The sequence below is a fragment of the Curcuma longa genome, chromosome 1, assembly GCF_044706935.1.
Source record: "Curcuma longa cultivar G26 ecotype Majalengka, Jawa Barat chromosome 1, ITB_CL_G26_1.1, whole genome shotgun sequence".
Taxonomy (NCBI): Eukaryota; Viridiplantae; Streptophyta; class Magnoliopsida; order Zingiberales; family Zingiberaceae; genus Curcuma; species Curcuma longa.
In genome coordinates, this window is record NC_133861.1 from 18,053,501 (window position 1) to 18,068,662 (window position 15,162).

The 15,162-nt window shown below is 40.9% G+C and overlaps 3 protein-coding genes and 1 pseudogene across 3 annotated transcripts; 3 read left to right on the plus strand and 1 right to left on the minus strand.

Annotated features, from left to right (window-relative positions):
* Positions 1-1,400: 1,400 nt before the first annotated feature.
* On the minus strand, positions 1,401-3,732 carry LOC141827699 (L-type lectin-domain containing receptor kinase VII.1-like). The gene has a single exon (XM_074715017.1). The coding sequence runs from the start codon at positions 3,683-3,685 to the stop codon at positions 1,592-1,594; it is 2,094 nt and encodes a 697-aa protein (XP_074571118.1). The 5' UTR covers positions 3,686-3,732; the 3' UTR covers positions 1,401-1,591.
* A 2,695-nt stretch (positions 3,733-6,427) lies between these two features.
* Positions 6,428-7,050, plus strand: LOC141825278 (UDP-glycosyltransferase 1-like; annotated as a pseudogene).
* A 1,284-nt stretch (positions 7,051-8,334) lies between these two features.
* Positions 8,335-9,862, plus strand: LOC141844462 (anthocyanidin 5,3-O-glucosyltransferase-like). The gene has a single exon (XM_074732511.1). The coding sequence runs from the start codon at positions 8,377-8,379 to the stop codon at positions 9,421-9,423; it is 1,047 nt and encodes a 348-aa protein (XP_074588612.1). The 5' UTR covers positions 8,335-8,376; the 3' UTR covers positions 9,424-9,862.
* Positions 9,863-10,393: 531 nt separating this feature from the next.
* LOC141846865 (anthocyanidin 5,3-O-glucosyltransferase-like) lies at positions 10,394-11,990 on the plus strand. The gene has a single exon (XM_074734895.1). The coding sequence runs from the start codon at positions 10,422-10,424 to the stop codon at positions 11,850-11,852; it is 1,431 nt and encodes a 476-aa protein (XP_074590996.1). The 5' UTR covers positions 10,394-10,421; the 3' UTR covers positions 11,853-11,990.
* The last annotated feature ends 3,172 nt before the right edge of the window (positions 11,991-15,162 follow it).

Below are 15,162 nucleotides of genomic sequence, written 5' to 3' on the forward strand. Positions count from 1 at the left end.
TGTTTAGATTTTCCTAATTAAGCAGCATTTTACCTATCCAAAATGTGTAAGACTTAATCGCGTTGAACATGACATGAACCTAATTGACTATTTTGATGGGTTATTATGAGTTGCATCAGGCACGCCTAATGACATTAAAGAGTGGGTAGGTTTGAGCTCCACGGACCTATTTAAATTTTTTTTTTAAATATGACAAATGAGTGCCAAATTAATTGTTTTTAAGCCTACAATTTTATCCAATACTGATTCTATTTTTTAAAAGAAAAAAAGAAATCGTCTCATTCTAAAAATAATAGCTCAAGGCACTTGAAAGCATAAACAGTCTCATTTATTTTATTTGTCCTGAAACTGAAAGTCATGAACTCGTATCATGGCCAGCTCATGAAAAGTAAGGTATAGTTCGTTGACACTTCTAGTTAATCTCATCGTTTGATAGGTTTATTTAACTGATGCAATATCACATGCAACTCATGAAAGCAAGGCAACGATTTTTGCATTAATTCCATAGACGAAAAGACTAAACAAAACCACCGCAAGTTTGACGATTCACGTGAGGAAAGTGAAGGAAGTTGCACTAGTTGGGAAGCCTGTGCGTTGAATCTGATTCATTGCTGCTTTGCTTTGTGTGATTTGCACTTCGTTCCTTCTTAAATAAAGCTTGAAAACCTGCCAGTCTACTTTATTTAACTCTCACATTTTATTCTTTTAGTCAGATTATGGTCTGACTTAACTCGGAGTACAATTTATCATTAGACATCGACTAGGGATGGTCAGATTTGCATTGGATTCCACATCCTCGTATTCGTTGAAGAATCGAATATTTATATTCAACCCAAATATCTTATTACCATGTATAATTATATTTTTAAAATTTAAATTATTTTAATAAAATTATGGAGATTTATCACATTCTTAAGAAAATAATTAAAAAATGCTTAGTTATATGGGGAAAAGGAGAAAAAATTAAAAATCCTTTATTGGAAATTGAAATTTCACTTTTTTTCATTCAAAATGTTATATATTATGTATGCTTAATTATGCAAGATGCTGAAACAGAGTACATTATATAAAAGTCAAAGATGAAAAATCGGACTGTTAGTAAATGGAAGAAAAAAATCTATTAAATTTAAATTGAAGAATTGTTACTGGATTTTAAATTTTCTTTGAAATTTGAGAAAAAAATTTCTTTAATATATCCGTATTCGATTATTTAATCGATTATTCAAAATTTCTGCCCCTCCCTTGTCAGGATCAGTTATCGATCCGACGCCTAATGAAGGAAATTGCCATCCCTGCATAGACCGTTGTGGTGGCTCCTGGTGAAGCACTAGAATTAAAGAACCTTTCTCTCTTGTCATTATTGCAGGATTAAAGTCCGTGACTGGCAGCGACGGAGAAGAGACAATCGGAGATGTTTTTTAATATTAGAAAAAATTACAAAATATAATATTTTAAAATGTGAATAAAATATATATATATATATATACGAAATTTCCTCGGAAATAATAGAATTGGAACAGCACCCAACAACTATCTGACATGCTCAGAGATAATCCACGAGACTGCCGCTAGATCCGTTGACCGCCGACTATCACGACAAAGACAAAGATTCCCGCAGCTCCTGGAACGTGAGATGTCGGAGCTCCGGCGGGGGCTGCCGAGGGGTAACCGGAAAGGCGGCCCACGCCTCTCCGAAATTTTCCATCGCCAGCAGCCTAGCGGAGGCCGATCCGCCATCGCCCTGCCCACACGCCTCCAACATCCGCACCACCTGCCTCATCGTTGGCCTCTCCGCCGCGTCATCCCGCGTGCACGCCAGCGCCACCGCCACCAACAGCGCTGCCTCCCTCTCGTCGTACCCCTCCGACGCCCTCGCTCTCGCGTCCACCAGAGCGGCCCCCCGCGAGGCAGCATGCCGTGCCCAAGACACTAACGGCAGCAACCCCTCCGCCGCCGCCGGTCGCCCGCTCACCACCTCGAGCACCATGACCCCGAAGGCATAAACGTCCGTCGCTGCCGTCGCGCGCCCGGTGCGCACCACTTCCGGAGCTAGGTACCCTGCTGAACCCACCACCCGAGTGGTGCCCAGCTCACAGCCCCGCTGGTGGGCTCGCGCCAGGCCGAAGTCCCCCAGCCGCCCGGTCATCCCGGCGTCCAGCATCACGTTGCTCGCCTTGACGTCGCGGTGGATCACCACAGACTCGCCCCATCCTTCGTGTAGGTAGAGCAGTGCCTCCGCTACGTCCCGGATGATACTCACCCTCGAAATCCAATTCAGCTGTTCCCTGCCTCCGAAGATCCAGCGATCCAAGCTTCCATTCTCCATGTAGTCGTACACCAAGATCATTGTGGCCCCTCGGCCACACCGGGAGCGGCACCAGCCGCGGAGGCCGACCAGATTCCGATGTTTAAGCCGGCCTAGGCTGGATACCTCCGCCGCGAAGTACTTTGCCTCCTCTGAATTGGTCTGGCAAAAGAGCTTCACTGCGACCTCGGTGCCACGGAGAATCCCTTTATAGACAAAGCCGTGGCCGCCGCGGCTGATCAGGTTGCGCTCGGAGAAACCCTCCGTGGCGGCGTAGATTTCTTGGTACCCAATTCGATGAGGCCAATACTCCAATTCCCACTCTTCGATCTTGTCCTCACTTTCCTCTTCCTCAATTACCCTTGTGCGCTTTCTCTTCCGATGAGTCGACTTCATCCACAACCCTGCAGCTACAACTGAAAAAAACAGAAGAGCGATTCCTGCCATAATGAAGCCAAAAATAAGGCCTTTTCTCGATTTTGCATTCGCCTGCTCGACGAAATTGGGGAGATCGGTGGTGATTAGACCGTCGCCGGCGGAGAAGTTGGAGTTGCTGAAGCTCCAAGCTAGGATGCGGTGGCGCTCCACCAGCAGCCCTGTTGAGGCACAGAAACCGACGTACATCTCATCAAGGAATACGTTGGAGAGGTCCAGTTGGACGGATATAAGCGGGCGGAGCGGCTTTCGGCCGAGGGCGGCGGGAGCCATGGTGACATTAAGCCGCCCGCGGACATAGTCCACCCAGGCCTGGTAGATGGTCCCATCGTTAAGCGTCAGGTCGACGAAGGAAGCACCGTTTTCATCTGGCCAGTAACCGGCAGCGGCGGCTGATACGGAGGTAAGAGAGTTAAGATCCACGCCGACGTGGTTGGAATTGATGTCACGGAACTCCTCGTTCTTAAAGACATCAAACTCCACGGCGACAACGCGGGCGGCGGCGTCGCCGTTCGTGGTCAAGTTGAAGAGACCAAGGTGCTGGGAGGCGACGGCGCCGAAGGTACCAGCGGCGGGGGCAAAGAAAAAGGCGAGGCCGTGGCCAGGGAAGACCGAGGGAACAGGAGCGATGGAGAAGAGGAACGAGGACGAGAAGGGTAGGACGGCGGATGAATTGGGGTATTTGGTGCGGACGGGAAAGGGGAGGAGGGCGCGACCTACAGAGTAGTTGGAATAGGTGGTGAGGGAGAGGAACCTGCGGCCGCTACTGTTGCTGGCGAGATCCGATGAGGAAGGATAGGGCTCGAGAGTAGCGTTGCCGTAGAGGGTAAGATCGTCGGACTTGAAGCCATTGAAGAGGAGTTCGATCGCCGGAGTGTGAAGAAAATGGATGGTGAGGAGCAGGAGCACGAGGAGGAGCGGCGGCGGCGTGCCGGATTTGACCATGACCAGTGCGACGGGTGGGAAGAGTCGTGGCCACGCCGAATTGGGTAACACAGTTTCACAGGAACAAATTCAATGGAGCCCATTCCAATCATATAAATATACATTTTACAATATTTTTAAATATAAAATTTAGAAATAGATCATACCTAAAAATAAAAAATTTATCCGATTTCAAATCACGAAACTAATTTTCTATCCAATAAAAAAGTGTTCGTAATCTCATAAAATCTACGCTTTTAGTGATCCCTTCTTTAAAATAAACACTCTTAATATATCAAATAATTTAGGCCGATAAGGTCATTCGCTGTGCTAGCCAAACCTTTTGGAATGACAGCTCATTGCAAAGGAGAATCTAAGAAGATAATCACGCAAACACTCCGAACTATTATATATCCATCAATCACGATAGTTAATGCATCATTCATTAAAGTTCTTACTTTACACCATCTTTCGGTGAGCAAATCGACTAAAAAAAGGTAGTGATAGTGATGTTTTTATTGTTTAAAAATTCTAATAGGGATATTATGTATGAGTTGTAAAAATAGTATTGAATTGGTTTAAATGATAATATGTTATATTTGTTATGAAATTAAAAATGTGTCTGAATTTGTTTAAATTAAAGTTCCTATTAAATCAGTAGTGACACTTCCCCACCACTTCATCGCCCGCATTTCTGCTTCCCGCCATTCAGTCTACTTCTCCATGTGCTTCGACGGCGTTCGGCACAACAACTCTGAGCTCCTCCGGTTCGTCGCCGCCTACTGCCGGAAAAACGCGCAGTCTCCCTTGACTTCTTCTGCGCCGCCGTTCTCGAAGTCTTCGCCGCCACGATCGGCCTCCCCGCCAACATCTTCTCCTCCCGCGCCTCCGACCTCACCTCCTTTCTCGACTTGCCTAATTAATATCAATATATCTCGTGTATAAAGCCTAAGATAATCATACTTGCTAAACAAACTACTTTTTTCTTCCATCAAAACATTAGGATTTAGGAATCCTAATTTTTAGTGTTTCTTCCTAATGATTATTATAATATGGAATTTTTTTTTTTAATGATTAACGATGTTGAGCTAGCCCAAATAAATGCTAGTTTTAATTAATTGTAAGATGGTTCATGAAGTGTCCTCTTCTATAAACCTTCAATGCTAAGTCAATCAACTTTCAATGTCATTCACAATGGAGTTTTCTTTCATCCACTATTTTTTTTTCATATTTTTTCAACAATTAATTAACGGCTGAATAGATAAGAAGCTGCAAATAAGGTGTGCTCGGGCTCGTGCAAGGATACTCAGTGTACAACTTAGAGTACTCAACGTACCACTCGGAAATACTTAACAATATTCGACCAACAATGTTCAACTCGAGTTCGGACAAGAGACAGTAACACGATCCTCTTGAGCACTCAACAACTCAAATAATTCTACAACTCGACCTAATCAGTTCAGCCTAGTAATTTTAAATCATCAGTTTGGGGATATATAGATAAATCTGATTTTGTTTTATTATTTTAATTAAGACTATTTAATAACTCCGATAAATTTCTTCAATCATTTTTTGAATGAAGATCGCTTAAAATTGTCCAACATTAATCATATCTCATACGCCACTTAACTTCCATTTCACCTCAATGATGGCATCGGGGTAAAGAAGAAAGAAAACTCCTCCAACTTTTTGTTTCGAACAATAAAAAACTACCTACTTTGTAAGTTATTGGCTAAGTACAGCGAAAGTTTTGCAAGAATAAGGACATCCCCAATGTAAAAATTGTAAAGAAATTTATGAAATAAAAAAGTGAATAAAAAATTTGAACTATTATAGACGTAAAATTTTTGGGGAAATTCATGAAATAAAAAAGTTGAACAAAAAGATTTGAACTATTATAGACGTAACTTAAAGTTTTTGAAGAAATTTATGAACAAAAAAGTTAAAATTTTTGGGAATTTTTATGAAATAAAAAAGTTGGGAAAAAAAATTGAACTATTATAGAGTTGAGGTGAGAGGTTTTTAGTTTAAGAGCCGTGAAAATTTTAAATTATGTTTTCTCTCATGTGATGGGATCACTTGATAAAGCATTAATTAATAATAAAATAATAAATAATAAATAAAGATGTGTGTTTTGTTAACGTAGGACTTATTATTGAAATGTTTTTTTATTGAGAAGAGAACAAAAAATTATGACATATAAAAAAAAATTTATTTAGAGGAGATGCCATAAGACAAACTATTAATAAATTGACCACCAAATGACCATTTATATGTTATTGGTTTTACCATTTATGACCATATAATGCGATTCATCAATCATCCATTTGCTAGGGCTCATTTATGACCATTTAAAATAACAATAATAAATTAGTTTTAACAAAGTTATTAATTTATTATTTATATTTTTCACTTATTGTTTTTTAAAAAATACTTTCATTGTAATATATCAATTTGATCTATATTTTTGAAAATAAAATACATTTTAAAGTTATTTTAAAATGTATAATAAAATTTACAATACTTTGTTACCTATTTTTATGCAAAAGGTTTATTTTTTAAATATATTTTTTAAAATTATATAACGTACATGAGGTTGATTAAAAATTATTATATGTCTATGAAAACTAAAGGACGCATAATCGTCCAGCAACACACGAATTTTGACCAGTCTTACACGATAAACAGTTTGGAAATGCTACCGCCTCTTCTTCTTTCTCTGCTTCATCTAATCCTCCAAATTGAGAACAAAGTTCAAAATCAATGTCGACGAAGCCGACCGTGGTGTTTCTATCCAGTGGACGGCATGGGCGACGTGGTGCCATGGTTGAGTTGGGCTCGTTCTCGGTGGATCAGCTGAAGCAGATTGCTACTGGATTAGAAAGGAGCCAGCAGCGGTTCCTGTGGGTAGTCCGAGCTCCTCCAAGTGGTGCGGGAATGATCTTGCCTCCGTCGGATACGGACTTGGATGCTCTGCTGCCGGAGGGATTCTTGGAGAGGACCAAGCAGAGGGGGATGGTGGTGAAGTCGTGGGCGCCGCAGGTGGAAGTGCTAAATCATGCTGCGGTGGGGGGTTTCGTGAAGCACTGCGGGTGGAATTCGACGCTGAAGGCGATCGCGGCGGGGTGGCGATGGTGGCGTGGCCGCTGTACGCGGAGCAGCGATTGAACAAGGTGTTTCTGGTGGATCAGATGAAATTGTCCGTGGCCATGGAGGTGGAGACGAAGCTAAGGTGAGCGATGGAATCGGAGGGTGGAAGGGAATTGAGGGAGAGGGCGGCGGCGATGAAGGAAAAGGCAGCGGAGACGAGGCGTAAAGGGTGGTCGTCGCAACTGGCTATGCTGGAAGTGATTTCCAAAGACCTTGAAGAGTTCAAGTCAAACTAGCGTTGACAAATCAGAAATATCATGGCGATCTTCTCCTTTTCCACATTTGTTTTTTTTCAATCTGCGATTTCTATCATGGGCCTTGTGTCATGTCAAAAATAATGACTGATTAATACTATACGAGTTTGTTTTTTGGGTCAGGTACAACACGTTATTTGAAAAATAAAGCACGTTATTTGAAAAATAAAACTTCTTATCACAATAAATTTCTATCATAAATTTGTCACAGTAAACTTTTTAAAGTTAAGATTAAATCATACATAATGGGTGATTGTGATCATTTAATCTTCTATTTTAAAATTTTATTGTTATGACAAATTTGTGACAGGAATATTTAAAACTGTTATTTGAAACATACCTATAAATGAATCAGTAAACTTTTTAATCTTACACTATTAGTTAATGATGAGATTTTAAAAAAGCAACCATGTATTTTAAAAATATATATACCAGAAAATAACGAAGGGAAAAGTTTAACAAGATAGATGAAAATTAATACAAAAACAGAGCAGCCCTAACATCAAATAACTGTCTTTGTTGCTATCTAATGAAGAAAAATCTAAAGTTGAATACGATTTAATTTTTTTTTTTTAACACGATCATCTTCGATCAATTGAAGACATCCATCAGCAGATATGAAAAGAGGTTGTATTAAGCAACATAATCGTGTTCGCTCGATAGTCTACTCAATTAGGCTGTACTTGTCAACACAGTTGTGATATGATGGTGATGTCTAGAACTACAAAAAAAAAAAAAATTATGATATTTTTCAAAATTTATAATTTTAAACTCAGATTAAATTATAGGATCTAAATTTATCAAATTAAAATTTATTTAGATATTTATAAATAATTATCGGATGTAATTTGTAATGGTTCAATTTTATTTTTTAAGTTTTTAATAAATTCGTTATTAAAATGAACTTTAAAAATAATTATTATTCTATCATACATAATTACTTATATTTAACTTAAATTAAATAAGACTATCTTCTAAATCCGTTAAAATATATGAAAGTTGTAATTTTTCCTCCTCCGAATGTAAAAGTGTTAACTAATTGTTTCCTCCACGTAAGTGCTTACGTGAAATTCGTTGTACCTATTCAGCGGCGTAGAAAAAATCACCTTGAAACATCCCATCCAGTGCACTGGCTCATCTTGGCTACTACATGCGTCAGGAGTCATCCAATCGCTTAGTAGTCCAAATTGCATACGACTTGACCAGCTTCATCATCCGACTATAAATACAGTCACAAATGCTGCGGACTCTTCGTCTTTCTCGTTTCTCTCATTCAATTCTCCAAACAAAGGTAATAAAAAAAGATTAATGGCGATGAAGCCGACAGTGGTGCTGTATCCAGTGCCCGGCATGGGCCACGTGGTGCCCATGGTCGAACTGGCCAAGCTCTTCATCCGCCACGGCTTCGACGCCGCCGTCGTCCTTATGCACTCGCCCACAAAGCACCCCTCCTTCGACCCATTCGTCGCCCGAGTTTCCGCCTCCAACCCTTCCATCTCCTTCCACCAGCTCCCGCCTCCGGCCGAATCCGTCGACGACCCATCCGATCATGTTCAATCATTACTTGATTCCATCCCGGCGAATAATCCCCAGTTCCTCCAATTCCTCTCTTCCTATAGCCAGGAATCCGACGTCCGCGCCGTCGTCCTCGACTTCTTCTGCACAGACGCGCTCGAAGTCACCGCCGAGCTTCGACTCCGAACACACTTCTTCTTCTCATCCGGTGCCTCTGACCTCGCCGTGTTTATCTACCACCCGACCATGGTCGCCGCCACGGACGTCAGCTTCGGAGACCTCGGCGACGCGCCGCTTCACTACCCGGGGATGCCCCCCATCCCGGCCTCCCACCTGCCCAGCCAATTGATGAACCGCGAAACCGTGATATTTAAGAAGATGATGCACGTGTTAGGACGCCTACCCGATGCAGACGCTATTCTTATCAACTCCTTCGATCTCCTAGAAACAGAGGCCCTCGAGACTCTTCGAAGTGGGGCGTGCGTTCCGGGACGTCGGATGCCGAATGTCTACTGCGTCGGTCCGTTGGTCGTCGACGCGAGCGGAGATATCGCAGAAAGAAAGGGCGAAAGGCCCGCGTGCTTGGCGTGGTTGGATGCACAGCCACGCGGCAGCGTGATTTTCCTCTGCTTCGGTAGCATGGGCTCGTTCTCGGCGGATCAGCTGAAGCAGATTGCTACTGGCTTAGAAAGGAGCGGGCAGCGGTTCCTGTGGGTAGTCCGGGCTCCTCCTAGCGGTGAGGGAGTGATCCTGCCTCCATTGGAGCCGGACTTGGATGCTCTGCTGCCCGAGGGATTCTTGGAGCGGACCAAGAAGAGGGGGATGGTGGTGAAGTCGTGAGCGCCGCAGGTGGAGGTGCTGAATCATGCTGCGGTGGGGGGTTTCGTGACGCACTGCGGGTGGAACTCGACGCTGGAGGCGATCACCGCCGGGGTGGCGATGGTGGCGTGGCCGCTGTACGCGGAGCAGCGATTGAACAAGGTGTTTCTGGTGGAACAGATGAAATTGGCGGTGGCTATGGAGGGGTACGACAGAGAGATGGTGACGGCGGAGGAGGTGGAGACGAAGCTAAGGTGGGTGATGGAATCGGAGGGAGGGATGGAATTGAGGGAGCGGGCGGCGGCGATGATGGAAAAGGCGGCGGAGGCGAGGCGTGAAGGGGGGTCGTCGCAACTGGCTATGCTGAAAGTGATTGCTAGAGACCTGGAAGAGTACAAGACTACGAGTCAAAGTAGCGTTGATGAATGAGATAATATCGTGGCGATATTCTTCTTTTGCACATTTGTTTTTCAATCATGGTCCTGACTGATTAATAAAATACGAGTTTTATTTTCGATAAGAATAAATTTGGAAAGCGTCCGACAATCATAGTCACTTTGTGATAATTCAATTACGTTGGATAAATGTATTGATTGAAATTTGAAATATTATATATAGACGTAAAATTGGCGGTGGCGATGGAGGTGGAGACGAAGCTAAGGTGGGCGATGGAATCGGAGGGTAGACGTATCTTTCAAATCCGTTAAAATATATAAAAGTTGTAACTTTTCCCTCTTCTTAATGTAAAGTGTTGACTAATTGTTTCCTCCACGTAAGTGCTTACGTTCAATTCGTTGTACCGATTCAGCGGCGTAGATTCAGCGGCGCAGAAAAATTCAACTTCAATCAGTTGCTCATCTTAGTTACTACATGCGTCACGAGTGATCCAATTTAGTAGTCAAATGGCATGCGACTATGAGCAGCTTCATCATCCGACTATATAAATACAGTTGCAAATGCTGCAGATCTTCGTTTCCCTCATTCAATTCTCCAAATAAAGGTAGTAAAAAAAGATCAAGATGATGAAGCCGACAGTGGTGCTGTATCCAGTGGCCGGCATGGGCCACGTGGTGCCCATGGTCGAACTGGCCAAGCTCTTCATCCGCCACGGCTTCGACGCCGCCGTCGTCCTCATGCACTCGCCCACAAAGCACCCCTCCTTCGACCCATTCGTCGCCCGAGTTTCCGCCTCCCACCCTTCCATCTCCTTCCACCAGCTCCCGCCTCCGGCGGAATCCGTCGACGATCCATCCGGTCAAATTCAATCGTTACTTGATTCCTTCCGGGCGAACAATCCTCAGTTCCTCCAATTCCTCTCTTCCTATAGCCAGGAAACCGACGTCCGCGCCGTCGTCCTCGATGTCTTCTGCACAGACGCGCTCGAAGTCACCGCCGAGCTCCGACTCCGCACCCACTTCTTCTTCTCTTCCGGGGCCTCCGTTCTAGGCGTTTTCCTCTACGTCCCCACCATGTACTCTGCCATGGACGTCAGCTTCGGAGACCTCGGCGATGCGCCGCTTCACTACCCGGGGATGCCCCCCATCCCGGCCTCCCACATGCCCAGCCACCTGATGAAACGCGAAAACGCGATGTTTAAGAAGATAGTGAGCATGTTCGATCGTTTACCCGACGCCGACGCCATACTTATAAACTCGTTCGATCACTTCGAAGCAGCGGCCGTCGAGACTCTTCGAAGTGGGGTGTGCGTTCCGGGCCGTCGGATGCCGAATGTCTACTGCGTCGGTCCGTTGGTCGTCGACGCGAGCGGAGATATCGGAGAAAGAAAGGGCGAAAGGCCCGCGTGCTTGGCGTGGTTGGATGCGCAGCCACGCGGCAGCGTGATGTTCCTCTGTTTCGGTAGCATGGGCTCGTTCTCGGTGGATCAGCTGAAGCAGATTGCTACTGGCTTAGAAAGGAGCGGGCAGCGGTTCCTGTGGGTAGTCCGGGGTCCTCCTAGCGGTGAGGGAGTGATCCTGCCTCCATCGGAGCCGGACTTGGATGCTCTGCTGCCGGAGGGATTCTTGGAGCGGACCCAGCAGAGGGGGATGGTGGTGAAGTCGTGGGCGCCGCAGGTGGAGGTGCTGAATCATGCTGCGGTGGGGGGTTTCGTGACGCACTGCGGGTGGAACTCGACGCTGGAGGCGATCACCGCCGGGGTGGCGATGGTGGCGTGGCCGCTGTACGCGGAGCAGCGATTGAACAAGGTGTTTCTGGTGGATCAGATGAAATTGGCGGTGGCTATGGAGGGGTACGACAGAGAGATGGTGACGGCGGAGGAGGTGGAGACGAAGCTAAGGTGGGTGATGGAATCGGAGGGAGGGATGGAATTGAGGGAGCGGGCGGCGGCGATGAAGGAAAAGGCGGCGGAGGCGAGGCGTGAAGGGGGGTCGTCGCAACTGGCTATGCTGGAAGTGATTGCTAGAGACCTGGAAGACTACAAGTCAAAGTAGAGTTGATGAATGAGATAATATCATGGCGATATTCTCCTTTTCCACATTGTTTTTCAATCTACGACTTCTATCATGGTCGTTATGCCAAAAATAATGACTGGTTAATAAAATACGAGTTGTATTTTCGGTAAGTCTAAATTTGGAAAGCGTAGCCGACACTCATAGTCAACTTTGTTATGATCTTCTGCAACTTTGTTATGATCAATTATGTTGGGCAAATGCACTGATTGAAAATTGATCTTGAATATCACATATATTCTTGTTCAAATGTCCTGGTCGGAAATTAACTTTGGATGCTCTTGTTTGCATCGCACGTACCTTATCACTTGGGTTGTGTCTAGAGAGATCATGATTTAATTCTTTATTATTATTTATTTATATGAGTTATTTAATTTATATCGATTAATTTTGAAATAAACGATCCAATCTCACATGCCATCTAATCAAACAAATCTAAAAAATAAAGATGACTCTTAATGGGACCCTTCAAAATCATTAGTTATTCAAACACGGCTCATATTTACTTTAAATTCTAATTGTTTAGAAAAAAACACATTGACATTCACCATCACATAATATTTTTTTAAGATCATCTCAATATTCAATTTTTAATTTTAAAAATTATCGATTCGATTTTATAAAAAAAAATTATTGAACACCGAGATAGATCGTAGAGCACTTGTAATGATCCATTTATTATAGAAACATGAGAGGACAGTAGCTGAAATGAGAGTGCAGTAGTTCTTTAAACCATATCACATGACTGACTATTATATAAATTATTAGTGTTGAATTTTTAATGAAGGTTATTGTTAAAGTGAAAGAAGTGAATTTCTACAGAGGTTATGTAAGAAATTTAATATTATATTTTTTAAAACTCAATAAATGCAATTAACAATTGAATGTGGAAAGAAATCAAATATTACCCTATGCAATTGATATTTCAATAAATATTGAATGAAACTCGAACATTCTTCTATTGAAAGTCTTCTGGACCCTCTAAATCTCATGCTTAAAAAAAATTAAAAGACATTATCTATTAGTAACTCGTTACTATTATATAACCAATCTAAAAAGAAATACTTATGAGATTTTATCTATTTTAGAAGATCATAACTATGCACATCAATATAAGATTTGTAATTAATTATACAATTTACTTCGATGATCGTAGAATCTATCGTGTAGAGTTACTAGTGCGGTGGATTCCACTTTACTGAAGTAATTAATTATACATAACTAAATTTCAACAAATATATGACGTCTTCTAATAATATTTGACATATGTAAATATTTATCTATCCTAATCAAATTAATGATATATTAAAATTTTATCCAGATATATATGACTATAATGAGAAATAGTAATACTGACTATTTTTTTATTTGTTATTTAGAAAAAACAGTTTTATAATTATGTATTTATTTATTTAGCGTTTATGAAAAATTATAATCAATAAATTCCTGTTTATGCGTGAAGACAAACTCAACCTGACGATGAAAATCCCATATATTTTACTCTCCGTCCCTCACTTCCTAATGGCAAATATCAAACTCAAACATGCTTTTTGCGATTGTTGCTGTCAAAGATATCCCATAAGATGTAACAATGTTATTATATATATATATATATAATTTCATGTATTCATCATATAGAACCGACTAATCTTAAAGCAATTCGATATAGTCTATGAAAAAAATTTTATTAGTCGTTAAGATAAATCAAAAATTATAAATAACATATTGCTTCATAGCAAATATTTCAAATCCCATTTGAGAAAATTAATTCATAATACGTTGTATTTAAAATTTGATATATGATACCACGAAAATATCTTATCATTATACCATAGCCCCCAGGTCATTATTAAATTTTTTAAATAATTTAGATATCAAACTTTTACGATTGGACTAATTATGTAAGTGCTCGATTTAGTCATATCATAAATCTCACACTATTATTTTAGGATGAGATTTAAAAAGAGCAACGAGGTTTAAAAAAAACAATATGCCAGAAAACAACACAACATTGAAGGGAACAATTCAACAAGATCCATGAAAACACTCGGGACTGTTACGTAGTTTTAGCAGTCAGTGTATTGATTGTACCATTATTTAAGGTTCTTATGTTAGACTATCTTTCGGTGAGCAATTGATTAAAAAAAACTGAAAATACTTACAGATATTAAAAAAATATTAATAAATCATGCAAATATAATGGCCCAAATATTTTTTTTAGTGGTCTGTCAAGCCAATCTGATTATATTTGAAGTTAACTGTCCGTCAAGCCTGTCAATTGATTCAAAAAATTATCTTTGAAGTTAATGTTTCATACAAATATTAATATCTATTTTTAAAAAATTTACAAAGCACAAAAAAAAATAATTGACACTAATATTTCCAAAATTAACTTGAACGAACCTTAATATCTATAAACATATAAAAACATTTTTTTATTGGAGTAATTAAAACAAGATATTTTTTATTTATTATCAAAATAACATTCCACGTCATCTCGGTCCATTTTTACCTCAAAATGTTTTTTCTTAACATTATTATAACAATTATAAAATTATAATTATTATAATATAATATTAATTAATGTTGATTATATATGAAATATCTATAATATAGCAAGTAAAATTCATAATTATTAATCCTGTCTCATGTGAAAAGATTGGATGATTTAATAAAATAATCATGACCAAGTACTTTTGGCCAATTGAATATCGATTGAGTCGATTTTTCTTCAAATCTGTCTTGGATTGATCAAATTTCTTTTAGGTCGAGGTTCCTTTAGGTTGGGTTTCAATGAGGTCAACTTTCTTCAAGTCAAACTTCAAACAAGATCAGCATTTATTATATCAAACTTTAAGGGAGTTAATTTTTAAACATGGAGTGTAAAAATCTTCAAACGGATATGAAAATACTTAAGGAAAAGATTAGAAGAGAGCTAAGACAAATCTTGACAAAACCCCACTAATATTAGAAAAGATAGAGGAAAAAAAAGGAGAAAAATAAGAAGAGTTATTAATTACCAATTATATTTAAATAAAAAGTAAAAGGACATTTTTTTTTTCATTTCCGCTTCAGCAAACGCTTCCTTAGATGATGGACATTTCAACAACTGCAAATTAGAATTTATATCTGACGGACCAAACTTGAATTTGATTTGAAAAGAATTGACTTATAGAGTAGCCAACTTGATCCGAAGTCTTCGATTCGATCAGCGATTCGATCAGCGGTTTAAATCGATTTGATCGGAAGTATAAAGTTGTAATTTTTCCCTCCTTACAATGTAAAAGTATTG